At 38.8% G+C, this 23031-nt stretch overlaps 2 protein-coding genes across 2 annotated transcripts; both read left to right on the top strand.

Moving 5' to 3' along the window:
• The first annotated feature begins 1235 nt into the window (after positions 1-1235).
• Positions 1236-7360, top strand: rgs9bp (regulator of G protein signaling 9 binding protein). Its single transcript, XM_072688103.1, has 3 exons — positions 1236-1325; positions 5016-5322; positions 6993-7360. Exons 1-3 carry the CDS (start codon positions 1236-1238, stop codon positions 7358-7360), a joined length of 765 nt encoding a protein of 254 aa, XP_072544204.1.
• Positions 7361-11303: 3943 nt separating this feature from the next.
• On the top strand, positions 11304-20460 carry mcur1 (mitochondrial calcium uniporter regulator 1). Its single transcript, XM_072688101.1, has 9 exons — positions 11304-11733; positions 12963-13082; positions 13215-13318; positions 14685-14786; positions 14987-15028; positions 16781-16852; positions 16962-17015; positions 17351-17465; positions 18433-20460. The coding sequence occupies exons 1-9, from the start codon at positions 11367-11369 to the stop codon at positions 18486-18488; spliced, it is 1032 nt and encodes a 343-aa protein (XP_072544202.1). The 5' UTR covers positions 11304-11366; the 3' UTR covers positions 18489-20460.
• The last annotated feature ends 2571 nt before the right edge of the window (positions 20461-23031 follow it).

Here is a 23031-nt window from a genome sequence, read left to right as displayed (position 1 = left end):
ACAGAGAGATCAGCATCTACACCAGTGTTCTTCTAACTGTGTCGAACAGAAATGTATTACAGGATATTCTACTGTATCATGATGTAACATGTCTTGCATGTTCAAGTTCATGGCTAGTGTGTTAGTCTGTGGTTAGGGTGTTAGATCAGGACACTATAAAGCACAGCTGTTGTTTCCAATGGTGTATGTTTGTAATGATGAATGATCTAATATAACATAAGAGCACTACCTCGGGCTGCCTAGTAAAATTTGCAAAAATGCAAATGCAAAAAAGCTACAAATATTCTGGAAATATTCAGATAAGAAGTAGCTGAATGAAAATCATGAAAAGGGATTTGCATTTTTCTGTAATAAGTACATAAGTACATACAGAAAGCACATCTGTAAAACCAATTTTAAGTAAAACACCAATTGTATGTATGTTGCCATGCATGGAAATTGTGGACAATGTCCTGGAAAATCTTTAAAAGAGTAGAAACCCTGGTATATTATTTTGCTTCCTTTAAGGTAAAATGATTTCTTCAAAATCAAATTTTTTAAGAGCTATGTTTCCTATTGCAGGCAGACATTATGAATAGTTGCATTTAAAGAGGCCAAAAAGATACGTAACAATGTGAGGTGACCTCACTCTTGAGCTGGACACAGTTTTGGCTTAGTCTACCAAGAATACTAGCACACACAAGACCCCCACCCTGCTGCTTTTTACTCAAAAGAGAGAGAGAGAGAGAGAGAGAGATAGGCAGTAATAGAAGGGTCATTTATGGGGCTGAGGCGGTGGAGTGTTCTCAGGTTCCAGCGTCGCTGCAACTCTCAGCAGCAGATAATGAGCTTAGCCACCCTAGCTGGCCTACGCCAGGACACAGGGGTCAATTGCTGGATTAACACATCCCGCTGCAGCTTAGCTATTACAATCCCTCTCGTTTTTCTCCTCCTTTTCTCTCCTCCTTTTTTTGGAGATTTTTGGACATCTTGGTTTCCTTTACAGATCAATTCCTTTAAAAGCTTTGGATGAAATTACATCTTTTTGAAGTGGCTGTCGATGCATTGAACTTTCAGGAGCATCTGTTTGCTGGTTAAGTCCTTCACAGGATGATAAGAGCGACTTTGGTAATGCCTGGCCTCCAAACAAGCAGAAGGAGGTGAAGCTGGAGAGTGGAGTCTAGGCTGGGTGACACTGACACCCTTTCAGATAGCAGGTGGGGTGCACGACCCTGTCCGCCTACACCAACAACCTTATGCCGCTCTCTAACTCAAAGGTTGCTGATGATGGAACCTCGGCACAGCCCCAGCAAGAGGGGCAGGCCATGGTGGACTCCCTTACAAAGGTGGGTGTCATTCTGTTAGAGATCATCCTGATAATACTGATGATTTATGTATCAGGGATTGATTCATAACACTATAAAATGTACTGTATTTTACTGGCAGCAACTAGCCAATAGGTTGCTGTAGTAAATGTCACAGTATACATACTGTCCATTTAATACCAGTACCTATAAAATCAGGTCATTTTCTTTACAGTAATAATTACAGTACTGTAATTGCTATCACAATTTAATACAATTTTAAAATGCATTACTGCATTCATTTTAACCCTAAATGAAAAAAGTAAAAAAAAAAATTGTAATAGTTATTGTCAGACAACTTTATTTTCAACATTTAAATTTTTTAAACAAAAAATAAATGTTACCAATATTTAATACATTTTGTTAAAGCTAGCATGAGAAAAATGAGCAACGAATACCAGCACATATAGCTACACACAAAAACATTAATCCAGTAATGTTACTCCAACACCAAACTGATGATGTCGTAAACTAAATGTCATCAGATAACAACAATTTTTTATATTTTATATTTTCACAGATTGTTTAATTGCTAATGCTATGCACACCCTTGTACTAGCTTAGGGAGGTGTGTCTCTCTCCCAGTACAGTGTAACCAGCATTAGGTAGCAATGCAGTACCATAGAATGGTGGCTGGGAGAGTCTAGTTTTCATGAAAATTAAGCTGTCAATGTCACTTTACACACATGGCATCAGTTTGCTACATTTTCACAGAGTATCTGTTTACCAGCTGAAAAAGTCTCAGCTAGCTGGGTGCCTTCATCTAACTTGGCTTTTATGCGTTAACTAACTTTCAGCGTTTATAAACAGTTATGGAGGATATAAAGACGTCCTTTATCCTTCTGTCTGTGTGACAACAAAAGCTAGTATCTGAGCTGGAAGTAATGGAAACATATTGTTCAAACTGCTAAAAAAAAAAACGAATCATGCTTAAAATGACCGGATTGTGATTAGATTAGTAGTAGGAATTTAATCATTATACAGCAGGAACACAGTGAAAACTACAGAAAGTGTGTTACAGGGTAGATCACTGCTGCAAAAACAAGAGTATCATCCTTAGCACATGGCCTCAGATTAATACGGTTACAGAATAGGATTTGAGATTTAAGCGGTGTTTCTTATTAGTTAATTACCAAACCTGGAAAGCCTTATTTGGGGATATAAATATGTCTAATCAATGTAATCTACAGAAGGTGGGAGGTATATCTGTGTAAGCTTGAATTGCATATATTTTGATGACGAGCTGCTTTCTGCCTAGGATCTGATTGGGAGAATTAGAGCTACACTGTAGTCTGTGTCCTCATTTCGCAGAGTGCAACACATGTTGGCATGAAAGCATCTTGAAATGAAACGTGCCTCCAGCCTGAGGGTGAAAAAGCACTATCTCTGTGTAGGCATATGTTATGGTCCAGTGCATAATTACCTGCATTGTAACTTAACAGAGGAAGCATTCTGTAAAATATGTGATGTTATTACACAAGTTGCTCTGTAACAAAATGGGTTTGTCCATTGAAACAAAACAAATTACTTTTTTAAGTGTAGTAACAGGAAATTTAACAAGGTTTATTCACCTTTTTGAATGAACTAGTGTTTCAGTACAATCATTCATTTTTATTGAATTACTTATTTATCATTTTGTTTCCACATGTACACAAGTACATCACTAGATTAAGCTCAGGTGAGCTGCAGCTACTGCTGGTAGAACAAATCATCAAAGACAGACCTAGAACCAAACCACTTTCCAGCTCGGAAAAATCTCCTAACAAAATGAAAAAACAGTGCTTATTTGTATTGAAAAAAAGAGAAAAAAACACAACACTGTCACACAAAAACCAGCATATTCCTATATTTCTTCTATTGTTTTGTTGTTCTACAGTTTCTGCTATGCCCTGACAGTTCTTTTGTTTTTAGCCAAATGATTGCCTTCTCTGATTCCATTGGCACATCCTTGGACTGCAGATTGAGATGTTTCCATGAACAGTTACCGAATACAAAAACACTTCAGATCTTTTATTTACTCATCTGTCATGAATTAATCTGCCATCATCTTAATATTGAATAGGTACAACAATAGATCTGACCAATCGAGGCATCACATTAGCAGCAGATCCTTTAAGTGCTGTAGGTTGTGAGGTGGGGCCTTCATTGATTGCATCAATTAGTCTTAGGTGCCGTAGACCCTGATGTTGGTTCTCCAGATCTCCTTTCTTGGACCACTTTTGGTAGGTACTGGCCATTGCATACTGGAGTCACCCTTGCCTTATGCTTTGGAGAACTTCAAGAACTGACTATTCACTTAGTCCGACTACATCCACGCCTGGACAGAAGCCACTGTAAATTAAGATAATCAATGTTTTTCACATAACCTGGTGTTAATGTTATGGCTGATGGTAGATTTATTTGTAAAACCCTTAAATTAAAGTTGAAAGTCTACACTTCACTCACATGGCGTCATTTCAAATCAGTTGGGGTACTGTACAGAGGCTACACTACAGAAACACAGGCACTGTTAGGCATGGCCATGTATGGCTGCCAATGGAACCAGGTTACTAATGTTTAAGGATGATATGACTGTTGATAGAAGAAGCAGGATGAAGTGTAAAGAGCTCCATTTTTATCTGCTGATTTAATCCAATTCTGCCATGTTCATACAGTAAAGGCCTGAAACAGCATCTCAAGGGAGGAAACTCTACTGATGTTCATGGTGTCTAGATTTTAGCCAGTCATTGACTATAAAGCATTTACATTCAATTTTTAAAATAATGGATTCAGATGTCACGTGTTAAGGGCAGTAGTGAGAGAAAATCTAGTCAATGGTCTGAAGATTGTCGGGGACAGGCAGTGTGTGTGTGAATGTGCTGATGTAGCATGGTGAGAAATATAGGCTGGATTTTGCATATAGTGCAATTGAAGATGTGCATAAAAACTATGTATAACTGGCGGCATGGAACATGCATTTACAGTGCCATTGGGGCTAGGTATGACCCAAACCGACCCAAATGGGAGGCCGGTGTGGATTTAAGTCGGTGTCATGTTGGTGTTTATTGTCTTGTTGTTGTTGTAGTGTGTGGAGTCCACACATGGAACTTGGTGGCACTGATTATGCATCAATGGTGCCTGTAGAGCTAGGCCACCAAGGAGGCCAGTGTGGTTCTAAAGTTATTAAACTGGTTAAGTGATGTGTAGTTGGACTGTGAAATGGGCTTGGAAGGGTGGGAGTCCGGGGCGGCAGACTTCACTGTTGAGCCTTCCAAGGGTGTTTTGGACTTGATTTAGAGAGGTTATAAATGAGGAGTTTGGCCACTGGTAGCACCTTAATTTTATGACTGGAAATAACTGTCCGGTGGCATTGCCAAGATGGCTTTAGATTGAACAGACTTGCCTATAAGGATTTTGGCTTAATTCAGTAAAACACTGATGGAGAGAGGTGCCTACTTGACGGTTCCTGTGAAGAGTTTGTAGAGGGTGATCAGAACATGGATGAAGGGAATGGGCTGGGCCCCATGTGTAACCCTAATGACTAGGTCAGAGAGCGAGAGAGAGAGAGAGAAAGCTCACCTTTGCTCAGCTCTTTATTAATCAGCATTCAGTGGAAATTGACAGTTTGACTATTTTAATAAAATGTATTATTTCATAAACAAAAAATGAATTAATTCTTCTCTGATATTATAGGTGGTGGCATGTTACCGGCACCTGGCCTCCTGCATCGGTGGTTCTACGGACAGTGGAAGTCTGCGACAGGAGCTCCGTCAAACCCGGGAGCGTGCTCAGACACTTGCACTGTCCTGCCGCGACCACCTAACGGCCAGACTGCGAGACAAAACAGTGTCTGAAGAAGACAGGAAGAAGACAGAGCTGCAGTGGGTGGCCTTCTCCTCCTGCTTGGAGCTCTTCCATGCAGACATGTGCAAGGTCTACCATATGGGCAGCTGTTTCTCTGTGGCCAAAAACAGCGCCATGGTGCAGACCGGCCTGCAAGGTAAGCAAATCGAAGCCTGTTTGGTTGATGGTGCAGTGATCTCCAACCAGTGCATTTTTTGTTCGCAAACTTGATCTGTGACACAGTGTTACTGGCCAGGACTCACTTAATTCAAAGCAGACGCTGTGTGTCTCAAAGGGCAGTTGTAATAGCTTACGCATGCAGGATTGGCAGGATTAACATTTATTCCAGTAGAGAGTAAGGATTACCTTACTAAACATGTAATCCAAAGGATTACTTTTTTAAAGTGAAATAATTAGATTACTTTTCATTACTTGTCTTAGTGAATTTTTATTTTTATATGTCACAGGACAATAACCCAAGGCATACTGCTAAAGCAACACTCGAGTGGTTTAAGGGGAAACTTGTTGGGAATGAATTGGAATGGCCTAGTCAAAGCCCAGACCGTTACCAATTACCAATTGAGAATCTGTGGTCAGACATGAAGATTGCTGTTCACCAGCACACTGTTCAATACACACTGAAGGTTTCTGTTATTTTGCCTGTGTTGTTTGCTTCACAATAAAAAATATCACATGTTTAGCATTGTAGGCATGTCGAAATTAAATGACACAAACCCTCCAATTTAATTCTCCAGGTTGTGGGGTAGGAAAACACGTCAAGGGGGTGCATACTTTTGCAAGGCACTGTATCTATCTATCTATCTATCTATCTATCTATCTATCTATATATATATATATGTTGCTACATAACACTGCTTTCTGTCACTTCCCATGTCTGTACACTTTTTTTCAAGTTTTTAAGTTTAAACCATACATCATACAAAGGTTAATAGAGATAATAGGCTGCAAAATTTCATAAGAACACATTTCCAACGGTTAAACATGATGGTGGATTGATCACATTTTGGGCTTGTGTTGCAGCCAGTGGCAACAATTAAAGATATTAAAATTAAATATCAGTAAACTTGTTTTTAACATAATAATTTCATTGTATAATTTCATAAAAATACATGTTTTTAACACAACAACAACAACAACAACATCAATAATAATTTTAATAATAATAATTTCCCAGATCACTTGTCATTAAGCCAATAATGCCAATAATTAGTCTTGAATATTGACACTGTCATACAAAAACCTTGTATCTCTGTTTTTACCGTTTTCACTTTTGTGACATGATAAGTGGTGTGTCACAAAATGATTATAAATGGACCAATAGAAATGCTCCAGAATGACTTGCAATAAAATCTTTTATTAATTGACTTCCACTGAAAGTAAGGTTTTTGTCAGACAGTGATGATGTGTTTCTTTGGTTTTACAATAGAGCTACAAGCCTATTGTGGCTAGCATGAACAAAAGGGTGTGACCAACGGCAAGACATTTCATATTACTTACAACTGACCAGGATCTGAGGCAAGAGTGTGACAATTTAGGCATGCAGGCTAGACAATGCTAACATAAAGATAAGCATCCAACACTTGTTACCTACATTAGCTACATTGTGGCAAACTTCAGACACTTCAAACATGTCTTGGCTGATCGTCTGTATTTAGGGGTAAAAGGGAAATTGTGCCAAAAAAAGAACTCCAGCAAACTGACGCTGACATACAGCATTTGCAAAGCCCTTCTTTCCAACTTTGATGGCCTTTATCTAAGCTTGGTATTGACTGATGAATGTGCTTTAATTCCACTATCATTGTGCAGGAGGTGCCACTGAGGTAGCGGCCCGTGCCCTGAGCATGCCTGACCTGCAAGAGCAGCGTGGTGAGCAGACTGCTAGCATGGAGGGCCTGGACCAGAGCCAGTTGGAGCAGGAGATAGCGCAGGTGGATCGCACTCTGGAGGACATGGAGATGAAGGTCAATGTGCTGCGCTGGACAGTGGAGGCGAGAGGACCTCAGTACGCCGATCCAGTCAGTGTTGACAGTGCGTCGCTAGCGCTCCTATCTGGCGACGCGGAGGCAAATGGCGGAAAATCTTGTGATCGCAGTCAGATGTTTGTGGTGCTGCTGCTGTGCGGCGTGGTCGTCGTTGCTGTTGTGCTCTCGGCATGCGTAGTGTTCTTGACCTGAAGTGTAGTCAGGAGCCAGGACCATGTGGTTTACGTATGTTGCATGAAAAGGCTGGGGATACCTCTTTTCATGTCATGACACTAACTTTTGCTACATTTAGTAGCCACATGCCTGAATTTTGGATATTCTTCTTACTAGTGAACACCAATTTGATTGTGTCTCTGTCCAAGAAGAGTAAAGCCAAAAGTGCTTCAGGAAAGATATGCCAGCACACAACTTGCTATAAGTAGGAATACACCAATAGTGGAACTCTGGGCCGATGCCCATATCTGTATTTTGCTCATGTATGTGTCTGCTGATACCAATACATGAACATTTATTAAATGTAGAAAGTGGAAGTAAATCTAGTACATGGGTTAGAAATCCAGACGGATATGTATATTTGTAGAGCATCAGAAATGCAGTGGAATTAAAAAAATACTGATGTATTAGAGAAGTAGCCGAGCATCACCTGTCCATTCTGCTCCTTTAATATTGGTCTGAAATATAATTTGACATCTTTTCAATAACTAGGAAATGATCTGCCAAATTCTATGTAATTCCAATCACTGTGCTTCACTAGAAATAACACTGAAAGTAGGGCATTTGTTCAGGGGAAGCTGGTAGTTGGCAGTAGCTTAGATCCAGTGAATATCCTACGCTTTCCAAAAATGTCTGGAGAAGACATTGAGAAAACATGAGGCCATTTTTCAAAAATATATAACTTTTTAAATATACAATTTCCAGCTGAGATTTAGAAATTGTAAAATATTTTAGACTAATTCATCTTTTTACTGATGATGGACAAAGAACTCACCACTAAGTTCTGGCTTTTATAGGATTGATAGCATTGTTAGCGTATCTTGATGCAACACCAGGCTATGTGTTTATTTATTTATTTTTTTTATTACAATATGGATTTCACACTATTACACACCCTTTATGGGTTCACTTATTCACTGCATGTCATTGTGTGGGTTAGCCAAAAGAAGAAACCATGTAAAATCAGTTGCAAGATTGAAGATTGTATGAAGTATGCAGAACATATTTCTGCAGTAAGAGGAGCTAGACAAATGGATAGCTTGGAACAGGCCCTGTAAAAAGTCATTCTTCAAGAGTTACCACAGGCTGTGGTTCAGTTACATGCAGAAATGTCCCTCCCTATACATCCTGTTGTATACGCCTCTTTAAAACAACCCTTTTCAGTACAGAATAAACCTTTTTCATGTACTATATGACACCTCCACTCTTATGCGGGTATGTTGGAGTTAAGACTCATTGGTTACTATGATCTTCAGTGAAGTTATAACAATGGAATAATTTAATCTGTGAAATCTGTTTACTTTTATTTACATTTTTCATTTGTGACATTTTGGTGATTACATCCTAAGCAATATCAGAGGCTCAGTTAGCATGCTTATGTATTTTACTGTGTATATTGTTTTTTTTTTATCTGTAGTATTTATATTTTCCCTTTCCTTTCCAAATGACATACCAAGCAATAGCTCACTTTATGAATATGAACAAATCTGTGTTAGTTTGCACCCAGCCAAGCAAAGAGGAAATGTCATTCCACTTTCCATTTAATACGGTCTGTATTCACACTTACTATAAAATAAAGAAATTAATTAACACAAAATACCAACAATAAACACAGATATTCTCTCATATTGCCCTCTCAAGTGCCTGATCATGTTTGTTTGAAATATTTAAAAAGGTATTTTTCAGTAAAATGTTGAGTATGGTCTCGATATAGCATTTTGTGCTTCAGAATTTGAAAGCAGCTTTGAAATATCAGTGAAAGCTGAATTATGCTGGAAAATTTACAAAACAAGAACACAATAAGAAAAATGTGGCAAAACAATTTAACTGTTTTATTTATTTAACTTTTTTTTTCTCCAGAATTTTTCTCTCCTTCTTTTTGTGCTGTAGTAACAGAGATTTTGTTTTCTTTGTGTAGCTACACTCAATAATACAAGCTTAGAATAAAAAATAAATAAAATAAAAGTCTTAAAATCAAAGGTAAAAAGTAGTACCTAATGTAGTTCTTTTCCTTGTTAAATAATTTATCAAAGGGGAAAAAAGGATAGTTACTGGCTTCACTGAATCAAAAAACATATCTTACATTTACAGAGTAGCTGAGCAAAACACTGGAAAGAATCACAACAAGGAAAATTGTGATAAAACATAGCATTAAGGAAAAAAAATAGATCACAATGACATATTTAAACTGTAAGGCTGAACAAAGCTTAGTAAATTAAAAAAAGCTGTTAAAAATGTAAGCAAATAAATGCAGCAAGAAGGCAGAGTTTAAAATAGAAAGTATATATCTTGGGGCTCCTAGTGGCTAAACCAAGTACAGATACACAACAGTACAGTGTAATTACAGGGTAATAAACATGTGACAACAGATACAGACACAAAAATTGGACAATAAACAGATGTATTAAGTATAGGGACTGGTCAAAGCAGTGCAGCTGTAAACTGCAGAGACACTACACAGCTACACTGTACTCTACTGTTACTGACAGGCTTCAGGTATTCACAGTCATTATATGCCTCAGGTTTGTACTAAAGCCAATAATAAGTTGGCAAAGGGCTTCTCTTTCCAAAGTGACAAACATAGATAGATGATTCCGTCTTTATTTTGATTATTACTACTGGTTCTGCTGTTGATGATGATGATAACGATGATGATGATTATTATTATGATTAGTAACAGTGTGTACCTTTTATTTATGTGGCATTTTAAAGGCTGTTATAATAAATAAAATTTATTTACATTCCTGCATTTACAGCACAATCATGTAGAGCCTCAGTCCACAGTCCAGCTGCTGCTGAATGCTAAACCCTGTTTACGCTCGGACTGTACGCTGTCATGCACAGGGGGACAGTGCAAAAATCCTGACCTGATGTGGTCATTTCTTCGTTAATAACCTGACTGCAACATTTTGAACTATATGTAATAGAGCAAAAGATCATTTGTTAATTTCAGGACTAATGTGTACAGTAAGGTAAGTTTTCTAGATCTGGAGCATTAAATGTTAGTAGGTAGTTAGTATAGATAGTAAAAAAAAAATATATTATAAAAAAAAAAAAAAAAAAAAAAAAAAAAAAAAAATAATATATATATATATATATATATATATATATATATATATATATATATATATATATATATATACAGTACAGGCCAAAAGTTTGGACACACCTTCTCATGCAATGCGTTTTCTGTATTTTCATGACTATTTACATTCTAGATTCTCACTGAAGGCATCAAAACTATGAATGAACACATGTGGAGTTATGTACTTAACAAAAAAAGGTGAAATAACTGAAAACATGTTTTATATTCTAGTTTCTTCAAAATAGCCACCCTTTGTTCTGATTACTGCTTTGCACACTCTTGGCATTCTCTCAATGAGCTTCAAGAGGTAGTCACCTGAAATGTTTTTTTCAGGTGTGCCTTATCAGGGTTAATTAGTGGAATTTCTTGCTTTATCAATGGGGTTGGGACCATCAGTTGTATTGTGCAGAAGTCAGGTTACTACACAGCCGACGGCCCTATTGGACAACTGTTAAAATTCATATTATGGCAAGAACCAATCAGCTAACTAAAGACAAACGAGTGGCCATCACAGTATCAGTGGACTGTACTGTATATATATATATAGTACCCCCTGGAGTACCCCTATAAAGGAGTGTGTTAATCCAATGAATGAATGTTAAGTCCATTCGTTTATTGTTCATCCTTTTGTTTTTCAACATAAACTAAAAAACCTAATAATGGGAGGAAACGCTAATCTTCATATAAATGATTAAAGATTAGTTCTGTGAATAATTCATATTTAAATTACGTTATTTTGTAGTTATTATTATTATTATTATTATTGTAAACACTGTGTGATGACGTTTGTTCTCACGCCCCCCGGAGCAGGAAGTGGTGCTCTGTCGAAGAGGACGAAGTTTGGTGAACCTCTCCTTCCTCTTCATGATTTACCAGAACAGTGGCACAAAACACTGAACAATGCTCGTGAAACCTTCCCATCGGAGGCTGCAGCTTTTACCGGGCGTAAATAAACGCTGTTGGTGTTGTTTAGTCTGTGGCAGTTTGACCGGCGGGGGACTGAGGGCTACACGGGACCGCGCTGCTGCTCTGAGGCGGGACGTTCGAGCAGAGCTGCCCCCTCCACCGCCTCAAGCGCTGGGTGTGGAGGAACACAGTGCTGAGCTTCGACAGGAGTCGTCCACGTTTCTCAAGCCGTCTCTGTTCTTCCAGAAAGCGAAAACGCACCTTACTTTTGCTTTGGGACCTCCTTTTAGTAGGACGCAGCCTTACCCTGGGACGGAGAGCGTGTCTATTCTGAAAGGCCTGCGGTGGCTGTTGTTCAGAGGTAACCTCACTAAACTTTCCTAAGCCCTCAGTGCTAAATCAGCTCTCAGGGTACTGATGATTTAGGGTAACCCTGTGATGCACACCATGTACAGGTCAGTCCCAAATGGGCCAGAAACCCCCACAGCCTATTTATGAGTAGATACAATTGGTTATAATAGCTTTTAAAGCGTTCATGGACTGGAATAGCTGCTCCTAAACATCTTGCCCTTGAACATCTGGATGAATCCACTCACTCGTTCTTAAACGCAGCATTAGAGGAGTTTGAAGCGCCTCCTATGGGCCACATGTCCACATGTGCCTGCACCTTTGTAGAAACATGCAGTAGATCTACATAATAGCTAGATAATAATTCAGCTACATCCTCTTTCAGATGAATGAAGGTGTAACAGTAAACTGTACAGTGGCTGCAGCTGGGAAGCACTGCCAGATTAACATCTCTATAAGCATAATGCATAATGTTAACGGTGCTGTAACACCAGTGGCTGACAGCTCTGGTACTCAAGTACCCCTAGTCCTGCACATTTTAGTGTTCTCCCCACTCCCAACACACCTGACTGAACTAATCAGCCCTTCCTGAGGTGAAGTGAGTGTGCCAAAGTAGTAAAAGACTCAAATGTAAAGGGAAAAGGGGACTCCAGGAGAGGGTTGGGGATGTGGCTGGAGCTGGATTCTCAAAACACACTTAGGATGTCATAACCCGCTTAGATCGTCAGATCTTCTGGGCCTGGGTCATAACCGGCTGCTCCAGCAATTCCATCTTAGTGGGTCTAGCAGTATAAAAACACGTGATGCACATGTGATCAGATCTTCAGCACAAGTTCTAAAACAGATAAAGAGAACCCTGTTAAACAGAAATGATCGGTTTTGCATTTATTTATTGAGCAAAAATACAGCCAGAAAAGTGTTGTGTGTTTTTTTTAGGAGTATTTTACGCTTGTCATTTGTCTCTGAAGGAACATTGAGGGCTTGACTAGCTGTTTTTATTGTTACTTGCATTATATTTTTGGGTAGTCTAATACTTTTATATACTTCAAAATCATACATGTTCATGGAATTTGTAGGTTTTCAACATGACTTGCAAATGTTGTAGAAGGGAAAGATGATATCTCAGTGTATTCGAGAGTGACGCCTGCATCCTAATGAGAAGGATTTAAAAGCAGCTTCTTAGATATGCATGTTTTTGTTATACCATACTAACATATCTGTCCTGTAAATCTTTAATTCCAGGGTTGAGCACCTCCAACAAAGCCATGCAGTATGACCTGGGTAGGAGAGACCTTGAAAAGTCGGGCCACAAAAAGCTCATGTTTGATACACATGCGATGGTTCGGCTCATGGAGGACAGTGGTTAGAACATTTTGATTTCATATTTTTTCTTATATACATTAGAAGTTGTCGGTCTGATTTGACAGACCCTGACCAACAATCTGTTATTAAAAGTTGCTAATGACTGGTATTGTATTTTTTGTTTCCACTCAGGGTTTACAGACCAGCAGGCTGAGATTATCGTCAAGATGCTGGTCAACACAACTAACTCTAACATGGATATCATGTACAGTGATATGGTCACAAAGACTCAGCAAGTAAAAGTTCTACCATTATTTTGTGGTCTGCTTTTCAGTTAATTTCTTGAAAGCGACTGAATGAGCTGACATGTAACTGTGATCTGTTAGATCTATAAAGAATGTCCTAACATGTAACTATGCATATACAGTCATGTGAAAAAGTTAGGACACCCCATGAAAAAGTCTTTTTTTATATAACATCTGGATATTGGATCTTAAGAGATGGAGGTAAAGTAACTTAACACACAAAATTGGAAAAAAAGTATTTAATTATTAATTATTTGTAAAATGTTATTAATAGAAATGGCATTTTCTTGTGAGGGGAAAAAGAGGAAAAAAACAACCAGTTAGACGTTGTCTATGTTGTCTCTGACAGTCTCTGGGACAATGTTTTCCCCACTCCTCAATGCAGAAGTCTTTCAGCTGTGTGACGTTTCAGCTTTAGTTTTTAGACAGATGGTCTTACATTTTAGTCAAGCGCCTTCTGACACAATAAAGAATTCCTAGTGGAATTTCTAGTTCCTAGTAGTTCCCCAAACCATGATGTTTCCACCCCCATGCTTCACAGTTGATATGGGTTCCTGTGCTCAAATGCTGTGTCTGGATTTATGCCAAACATGTCCTCTGTTACATAATTCAACTTCGGATTCGTTTGTCCAAAGTACATTGTTCCTGATGTCCTGGTCTTGCAATGATGTTTTTTTTGACAGCAAGGGTTTCCTCTTTGCACACCTCCCATGAAAATCAAGCGTGCATAGTTTCTTTCCGATGGCAGATATGTATTTTGACTTCAGCTGTAACAAGAGCTACCTGTAGATTTTTTAGACATGTTAGGATTGTTGGAGACAATACACCAATCAATCTGAGGTTTAAATAAGACAGGCTCCTCCAAAATCCCATCTAACGATGTTCTAATTATCTGCAGCTGATTTGCTGCACCTGGTTCAAATTTTAAGCATTTCAAGAAGTAAGAAATGTTGAGATGTCCTAACTTTATTGCAGTTTACAAATGCTTATTGCAAATATTTTTTTCTTTTGTATGTGTTTAGGTATATTACTTCCATATCCCAGTATTGTTCAAGTGAAGATCAAATGTCCAGACATGTAAATATATTAGAAAAGACAAAGGTTTTCATGGAGTGTCCTAACTCCTAGATTTAGTGTCCTAGATTCATACATAATGTCCTGACATAACTGTGATTTATCAGATTCATAAAGATCTATGAGATCTTTACGGAATGCCCTGACATGTACCTATGATCTGTTTGATCCACATCAAATGTTTTTTTTTTAAAACATAAAAGCAAAAAAAAAAAAGGATGCGTTGATATGTTACATGCTAAATTTGGATTCCTAATACTCAGAGACACTCTTTTTCTCACAGGAAATCATGTTGCAGAAGGTCATGTCTCACATTACTGCAGTGAAAAAGGACATGATCATCTTGGAAAAAAGTGAATTCTCTGCGTTACTGACAGAGAATGAAGTAAGTGCTGTGTCTGGTTGTTGGGACCTTTTAAAAAAGAATCTACAGGCAGGTTTGTTTTATAAGTGTAGCATTAGAATAGAAATAAATGGGTTTTAAAACACAGTCATACAGATATGAGTTTTCTTTTGTTATTTAAAATGTTAAATACCGTTAATCCTTTTAACTATTTTAACAGTTGTGTGTATGTTTTTCTACAGAGGATAAAGGTGGAGCTTGCGCAGCTGAAGATACAGCTCGGTGTAGGTGGATATTTGTTTTTATTTTTATAAGCCAACTGGTTCCGATTATCGCCCCGTCTTCTGTAAATACACCTCCCAAATTGCACAACTGGCCCAGATAGTTTCAAACTATTAATGAGACTGAGTTCATTTCTCAGCAGTGCCACAGCCGTCAGTAGAGAACACTGAGATCACAGGACCGCTTGCTTTCTGAGTGGAAAGAAGTTCCCCTCATCCTGTAAAGCTATACTGACCTTGCTCTCATTAACACACAGGCAGCTGTTCAGTGACGTATGAACTTTTGCCTTCACTCTCCCAGACTGGTGGGGGTTACATGAAAGGGGGGAATTGGCAATGATTAGTAACAGGGTAAAAGTAAACAAGGTCAAACACTGTCAAGCAGTTTGAGTACTAATAGCTCCCCATTGTGGACAATCTTGCTACACGTGCCATTAACGTTCCCATTAAAAGTACTACCACTTTTTAATGTCTGATACTGATACTGCAACCTTGAATATCTACTGATACAAATACTAATCCGATACCATCTGTTCCCTTATCTTAACCCTTAGAGGCCACAGAGACCCCATAGAAGCCAATTGTCTGTGATTTTCTGTCAGTTATTCCCTTTAAAATGACAAAGAATTTGTAGCAGTCAGTCACACATGTGAAATGTTATTTTTAAGGAATCATAGGCTACTCAAATATGTATTAATTTGAGATGTACATATTAACAGAATGTAGATGTTTTCATTAAACGTATACATATTTGAATGCTTTGTTTTTAAAGACTATAATCCCCCTCCCCCTTTCTAAGTTATAATCCTGAGTCATGAAGCATGGAATAGCCTTGTAGGCTTGAACCATTGAGCTTAGCCTAATGGATTGGCTATGATATTACTTCTTAGAATTTGTTTTAGAATTTTCTTACTCTTCTGATATCTGATCTTGTGATTTTGGCCAGTATTGGACCAATACCCACACTGAGCATCAGATCGGCATACCCCTAATTAAAAGTATGGTTAAATCTTACAGTCATGCCTTATACTAACCTTAATGAACCAGTTATGTTAAGGTTGTGATGCTGAATTTACAGCAGATACACTATGATGGACAGGGTGGAAATGAGTTTGGTGACGTCATCGCGCTGGCTAATAACGATTAATAATGCACATGCAGCACGTATCAATGCCCAAAATGTTATGATCTCAGTATGGAGTTTTTTTTTACCACTGCTGCTACTGAAGTCCCGCCCTTCAACAAAAAGAGCCAATCAGCTTGCTGGTTGCACCGCAGAGGTCGAAAGTCCGGCCTGACCGTGTCAAAGTAAAAGTCACAAATACAAACTAAGCAGTAATGGTAATAAAATACTAATAGACTAAAAAAAAAGGAAGCCTCCCTCCCTTTTCTTTTATGCTGATTTGAATAATTTGTGGAAAACTATTTAGTTTTGTAATACTTTACTGCTGCTGCTTTGTGCATCCTTGTTTTAAAATTCTTACAGTTTTATGTATATGTTAGTTAGCAAATATATAAAACAACCCCTAAAAGAAGCCACATTTAAAAGTTGAGAGCTACATAAAATCGAATTAATAATTAATTAATAGTTATTCATAATCCGAATAATCGATTTATCGTTCCAATAATCGATAGATTATTCAACAATCAAAATAGTTGTTTGTTGCAGCCGTAGCCCTAACCCTAACTGTACTGCAACTTAACTTGACATTGAGTCATGATGTAATTTTAACCTCTTTTATTCTGCACTGTTAGGATGTGATGAACAAGGTTCGCTTGGACAACAAGTTGGACATGAACTTAGAAAAAAGTCAAGTGAAGGAGATGGTAAGTCCTTTGTTTATTTAAAACCCAGAGGAGAAATGCTACAAACATCAGTGTAAAATAATACAAATAAAGTTGGTACTTTTATGTAATGGTACTGCTTGCATTTCAGAAAGCAGAGCATGAAAAGAGGCTCCTGGAGACAAGGAATGAGATGATGGAGATGGTAATCACTTTTGCATTTGTAAATACATAAATAAAGAAAACAGAATGGGGGGAAAAAGACAAGGGGTTAGGAAGAGTGGGGGGGGGGGGGGGGGGGTAATATAGCATGATAGGATCCAATAAATGGACTTGTTTCAGCAGCAAACAGACAGCTGGGGGCAGCTCAGCACATAGGGGAGAGAAAATAAAGGAGGAAATTATGATATGAGACAAGAAGGAGATGCTAATGTTATGGCTGATAGATGTATACATTCTTTATATACTGTATATGTCTCACAAACATCTTATTTACCTCAGTGTGAAAGATGGTGTTGCAGGTGTTCTCTCTTTTTTTAGCTTTCAGAGCAAGATCGTCATGTGATGCGGAATAATGTGAAAATCGACACAGAAGTGGCCGGTCTGAAAACCATGCTGGAATCCCACAAATTAGACAGTATCAAATACCTAGCAGGTAACCGTTTTTTTTCCCCCACCAGTTTAACTTGCTCTTACTAAACAAACTTGATTCAACTTGAGAATGATCTGACTGGATGGATGATTACAAATTGCCTCCTTTTAGTGAGGACATCTGATATTACACACATATGGACACCCCTTCTAATGAATGCTTTCAGCTACTTTAAGTTGCACCCATTTCTGACACAGAAGTGCGAATGCACACACACTGCTTGTCTAGTGCCTGTAGGAAAGGTATTGCCAATAGAATAGGACTCTCTGGAGCAGATAAACTGCCTAATGCCAGGTGTGGGCTAGAGGGGTATAACCCACCCACACACACACACACATAGCATTAAGCTGTGGTTCAAATTAGTCATTAAGCTCTAAGAAATTTCCATGAACAATTGATACTTACAGTCTGGTCTAACTCTAGTCTTCTGGAAATCTCTCCACAATCATCTCACTGAAGTTGGTAACCCTTTTAAGCTTTTATCACATTTATAGATCTTAAGGTTTTCGCAGCCCAGGCTTAGAAAATTGTTTAGTCTACACTAGAGGAGCCACTTCCATTCACTGGGCCCATAATGTCACAAAGCACTAGTAGCCGTCGCTGGTGAAAGAGAAGAAAGCCGCCATTAATTTAATTCTGACTCTGAGGTTGGTGGTGAGCAGCAGCCTGGGCCAGTATTTACAAAGGTTTTCTCCAATAACCCTCCTTAACCCAATTGACCTTTCATTGGCTGATGCTCACTGGCTGATTTGCGATTGGCTGATGCTCACTGGCTGCTTCTGGTAGAAAAGCTCACACTACAACATTCCCCTACATAAATTTTTAGCATGTCAGAGGCTAGATTTTGTCGCTGAATTTCATTTGGACTGATTGTCCAAGTGTGACGATCAGACTAGTCGCTCTGTTTCAGGATTGTCTAGAAGAAACATTTTTCTGATTTGTTTGTTTTATTTATCTGCCTTTCCTGCAGGGTCAGTGTTCACGTGTCTCACAGTAGTGCTGGGGTTCTTTCGAATATGGATGTGAGTGTGAAATGCTGAATATCGTGATTCGTAGGCTTGGATTCCGTAACAAGACAACAAAGAAGCCAAACATTCCTGGCAACCATCTCAACACTGGTGCTTCTTGAGCTGATCTGTCACCAGTTGTGTTGGTCAGGCTCTAACATTCCTGATTCTGCTTCCATGTCTGCACACATTTCTGCTGGTGATGGGAGTGTTTATACAGAGTACAGAGTAAGCAGTTTAAAGGGGCACTAGAATGGAAACATACCATGAACCTTAAACCCTGTTGTCTTCACATTCAGATGCGAATCCTGTATCCTAAACAGTTGTAAAACAGGTCAGTTTCACCCACCCCACCCCAAACATAACTTTTGATTTTCTATGCGCCAACATTCTTGCACTAGTCCAAGAGGGCGGCATGGCAGTATGCAGCGGCATCGTCCTGGGAATATGCTGACTTTCTTTTATTTTGTAGTTTTTGGAGACTTTCAATTCATTCTACTGATGTGCATCAGTAACACTGGAGAGCAACTTATCACCTGCAGACTTCTAGATATTGTGAAATATGTAATGTCTGGTTTCTGAGCACAGCTTCGCTTTAGCTTTGATGCCAGTTGTGCACGAAGCAGCAAATGCAGAGAAATGTGCTAGGTTAAAGGCTAACCATAGTCTAGCAGCTAGCCAGGCTAACTGTAATAATAATTACAACAAATAATTACAATGGTCTTGCTGCAGTGCCATGTTAAGATTGTGACTAGACTTATTGATTTTGCATGAGCCGTCATGGCACCTTGCTGTACACCAGAGCTTATCAAATTAATCATGAGCCTGGTCCAGTGGACTATGGTGCTGCCACTATCACCCGAGGATCGTTGGTTCAAATCCCTGGTAATGCTACCAGCAGCTGGAGCCTAAGAGAGCACAATTGCCTTTGCGCTCTCTGGGTGGGTAGGTGGCTCTCACCGGCAGTCTCTGTCCATCAGTATTGTATTCCGGCCAATTTCTTGTAGACTGGGATTTTTGCCACTGCTGGTAGATCCGTATGACCCCATGCTTCGATACTCCTGCACATTCAGCTACACTATGGCCTTTGGCACACCCATATGCAGTCACTCCTTTTTACCAGTCATTACCATCTGCTTTGCAGCCCATTTTCCTCACATCCAACAAGACATTTAGTGCACTGTACCACATCTTCTCAATCTGTGAATCCCGTCGCACACCCCACAGGTATTTATTGCCCGATCATCCTTGTGCAACGCCATCTGCAGGAGCCTGAAATTACTTCGACCTTAAACATGAAAGGTGACACATTTTTTGTCTGGGTAGTATATTAAGCTAAAAAATGAATGAATACATGCGTTCTATGACACCTCTAAAAAACAAGACTAATTGTTGTAACTAATTGTAATTAGCTGCTTGGCAAGTGTATCATACCAAAGATGTTAATGATCACTTTGTATGTACAAATGGATGTATATGCTTAGGTCTACTTTTACCTTTCAATGAAAGGTAAACATATTTCTTTGAATTATTATTATAATTACTGTTGTTGTGAGTTCATAGCGGCTCTATGGGCTGAATAATACATGATGTCACACATCAGTGGCAGCATCTTAGATTTGTATTTTCTACAAATAGTTTCAAATAGTAAATTGATCAAATCAAAGCCGACATGTTAATGAGCTGATGCATATTCATAACCAGTGCTCAGCACCTGTTTGAGTGGCAAAATGAACTGAAAAGCCTTGGATTATGATTAACTTTAAATTACATTCCTTTTAAATCACAATAGAGCAGCAGAGTGAATTATCTCTGTTAAATTCTCTGTGCCTAAATTTTCTTTTCAAAAAGTTGAGTTCATCTCAGTGACTGTTGTGTATGTTTGATACAAATATGTTTTTTATAAATGTTATTTACTCTCAGCTGAGAGTGTGTGTCTGTGTGCCTTTAAAACTTGAGCAAACATGAAAAAGGTCATTAAATCCATATCAGCTGCCCACCAGGACTCGCTGTCAGATTTACTCAGAGTTTTTTTGTATGACTGTGTGGTGTATCAATCGCTAGCAGTGTAGGCAAATGATGGTAAACCTCAGTAGTTCCACCTTTCCTGCATATGGTGTTAGTCCTTGTTTCTGAATGAGCAATGTGTTAGCGAGATGCTTTTCCTTTTACTGAAACCTGATGAACAAACATGATGAACAGCGACCAATTCAGTCCTTTCACTAAAACGGCCCACTAAAGTCCAGCGGTTTGTCTCTTGTTAAGACATTTAAGTATTGGATGGATTGTGAGTATGCCAAACATTATTAGTTCCTTGTTTTCTCCTACAGGTGTTTTAAAAATGATAATGAATTTATTTGATACCGGAATACTGACCTCATTCTCTCCATACTGTTCAGGACCAATCCATGAACAAATCCCAGTAAAATTACTTAAATGGTTTGCAGCTGATCTCCATTCAGCCTTTTTTTTTTATGTATACCACATATATTAAGGCATGTATGCAGTGTGAATTTGATCATTGTTGCAAATGTGGACATAAGAAGCATATAGATTTGTTAGTGGAGAAGAAGACAATCTGGAGTCACGGAGTACTCTTCTTCACATCATTTCAGGTGTCCCAATACTTTTGCCTATTTTGTGTATTATTCTGTGTGTACACCATTGCAAGAGGTCTTATCTGCACGCTTATATCAACTGCCTTTATGTATTATGGCTGTGAATTTTATATGCACAGCCTTGCAATCTGATTGGCTGAGAGGCTAGGAGTGCCAAACGACACTATGGACGCCTTTCTGAAAGTAGCAGTCCACCTTACTGGCCTGTAATCCTATAAAAAATAAGACTGTTCAGTTCAAAATTATAGTTGATGTTAAGGTGAAGAGCCTGCTGAAAATAAAACCCATTGTAAAAAAAGTAAGAATTTTAACCATAATTAAGACCATAATAATGCTCTAGAGAAACGTAAGCGCATTACCCACTCTGACCTGTAGATGGCACCAATACGCCATTCCTGCAGCATTACACTCACTGTTCTCTCCCCAAGCCCTGTCCACTGGGAACTGGTGCTGGTTGTGGTTGGATATGGAATTTATTATTTTTAACTGGAATAATTTTTTTATATATCACTTTATTTCGAACTGAGCTTCAAACATTATAACTGTGAAATTGGCTTCCGTTGATTAAATACCAATATATCACTTAAATAAACATTTACATTTACAGTTAAGGCATTTAGCACGTCTTTCAGTTTGAGACCGAGCATACACAACCAGAGCCGGTGTCACACCGAAATTTGCGACTGCCTTATGCAGTCGTCGCGTAGTAGCTAGTCGTTTTTCGCTTCAACAAGAATAACGACGAGAACCACTTACATTTTCTGTGCTATTTTAATTTTAATTCCACAAATATACAGACAAGCGCTTCTCTCGCAGTTTTATTTCACAAATGATTTATTATTAATCTGCCTCTGAGTTATTATGTGCTGTGGACCTTGTTTTCATTTGTGGAAAACCGCGAATTAAACTCAGGTCTGAAAACATTAGTAGGATTAAAAGAGCCCATAATTAATATGTATATTTTTGTCGTCGCTTGTTGAAGGGAGCACAACGAAAAGCTGAAGTCTGTTAGAGTAATGCACGTGCTCTGCGGAATGCGCTCGTGATGTAAACAGACTTCCTGTAGTGTCGCCGAATTCGGCGGTCACAGATTTCGGTGTAACACCTGTTCATGGCGCGCCTGGCCGCTGCCCATTTCCCCGTTGTGAACGCGAGAGGGAGCCCGCGAGCGAGTCCTCAATGACCGGGGGGCCTAACAGAGCTAAACACAATTAAAATGAAGTATTTCACTCAAAAAGCAGAGACAACATACCTGGATATTTTCCTACAGCGAGCAGGTTTGGTCAATAGAGACACTAGCAGTGCTACTGAGTGCTGACCGGTTGGCAGTCACTGGAGTTAAGGCCAGTTGCAACACAACAGCTTTGTTTGGGGTGACTATAAACCAGCAGTTAACGTCCTGGTCAGCTACTGCTATGTTAATGTTTAATGTGACTACATGTGCAATGTTAAACATGTAAATGAGTACAATAAAGAAGTAGAGATTTATTAAGATTTATTCATCCGTGTTTTAATTTCTGCTTATGATGGCTGCCGTAAAGCAATTTACACTCACTGTATGTGAGCACATGCATCAGACTGGACAAAACAAATGGATACGGAAAAGGAACAATAAACACCTGGATAGAATAACAGGAGGGGCAGAGCAAGACACCGATTACACCTGGATGCAATAGGGGCCGGGAATGCCTAGCCCCATTCCGGCCTTGACAACATGCAACCCTAGATGTCCGCCCATGTCATCCATACCTAAATCTGCCCCGGTTAAAAAGCCAGTGAGCTGTAGTTAACTGGGAAAGTTAGAAAGATGTACATTTAAAGATGTGCATTGATTTAAGCACCTAAACGTATTAATACTCTGTTAACCAATAAAGATAACTAGTAATTACTGTGAATTATTCATGTACTTCTACTAAAAGGTGGATCAGGTAGTTACAGGAGCTA

The sequence above is a fragment of the Salminus brasiliensis genome, chromosome 9 (assembly GCF_030463535.1).
Source record: "Salminus brasiliensis chromosome 9, fSalBra1.hap2, whole genome shotgun sequence".
Taxonomy (NCBI): domain Eukaryota; kingdom Metazoa; phylum Chordata; class Actinopteri; order Characiformes; family Bryconidae; genus Salminus; species Salminus brasiliensis.
This window is presented reverse-complemented; position numbering and strand designations above follow the sequence as displayed.

Bases quoted from the DNA above. Each gene is read 5' to 3' on its own strand.
- rgs9bp (XM_072688103.1), top strand. From the start codon at position 1,236: ATGCCGCTCTCTAACTCAAAGGTTGCTGATGATGGAACCTCGGCACAG. The intron at 1,326-5,015 runs GTGGGTGTCATT...CTGATATTATAG, and splicing joins TGGTGGACTCCCTTACAAAG to GTGGTGGCATGTTACCGGCA. The intron at 5,323-6,992 runs GTAAGCAAATCG...ATCATTGTGCAG, and splicing joins GGTGCAGACCGGCCTGCAAG to GAGGTGCCACTGAGGTAGCG.
- mcur1 (XM_072688101.1), top strand. From the start codon at position 11,367: ATGCTCGTGAAACCTTCCCATCGGAGGCTGCAGCTTTTACCGGGCGTA. The intron at 14,787-14,986 runs GTAAGTGCTGTG...GTTTTTCTACAG, and splicing joins CGTTACTGACAGAGAATGAA to AGGATAAAGGTGGAGCTTGC. The intron at 16,853-16,961 runs GTAAGTCCTTTG...CTTGCATTTCAG, and splicing joins AAAGTCAAGTGAAGGAGATG to AAAGCAGAGCATGAAAAGAG.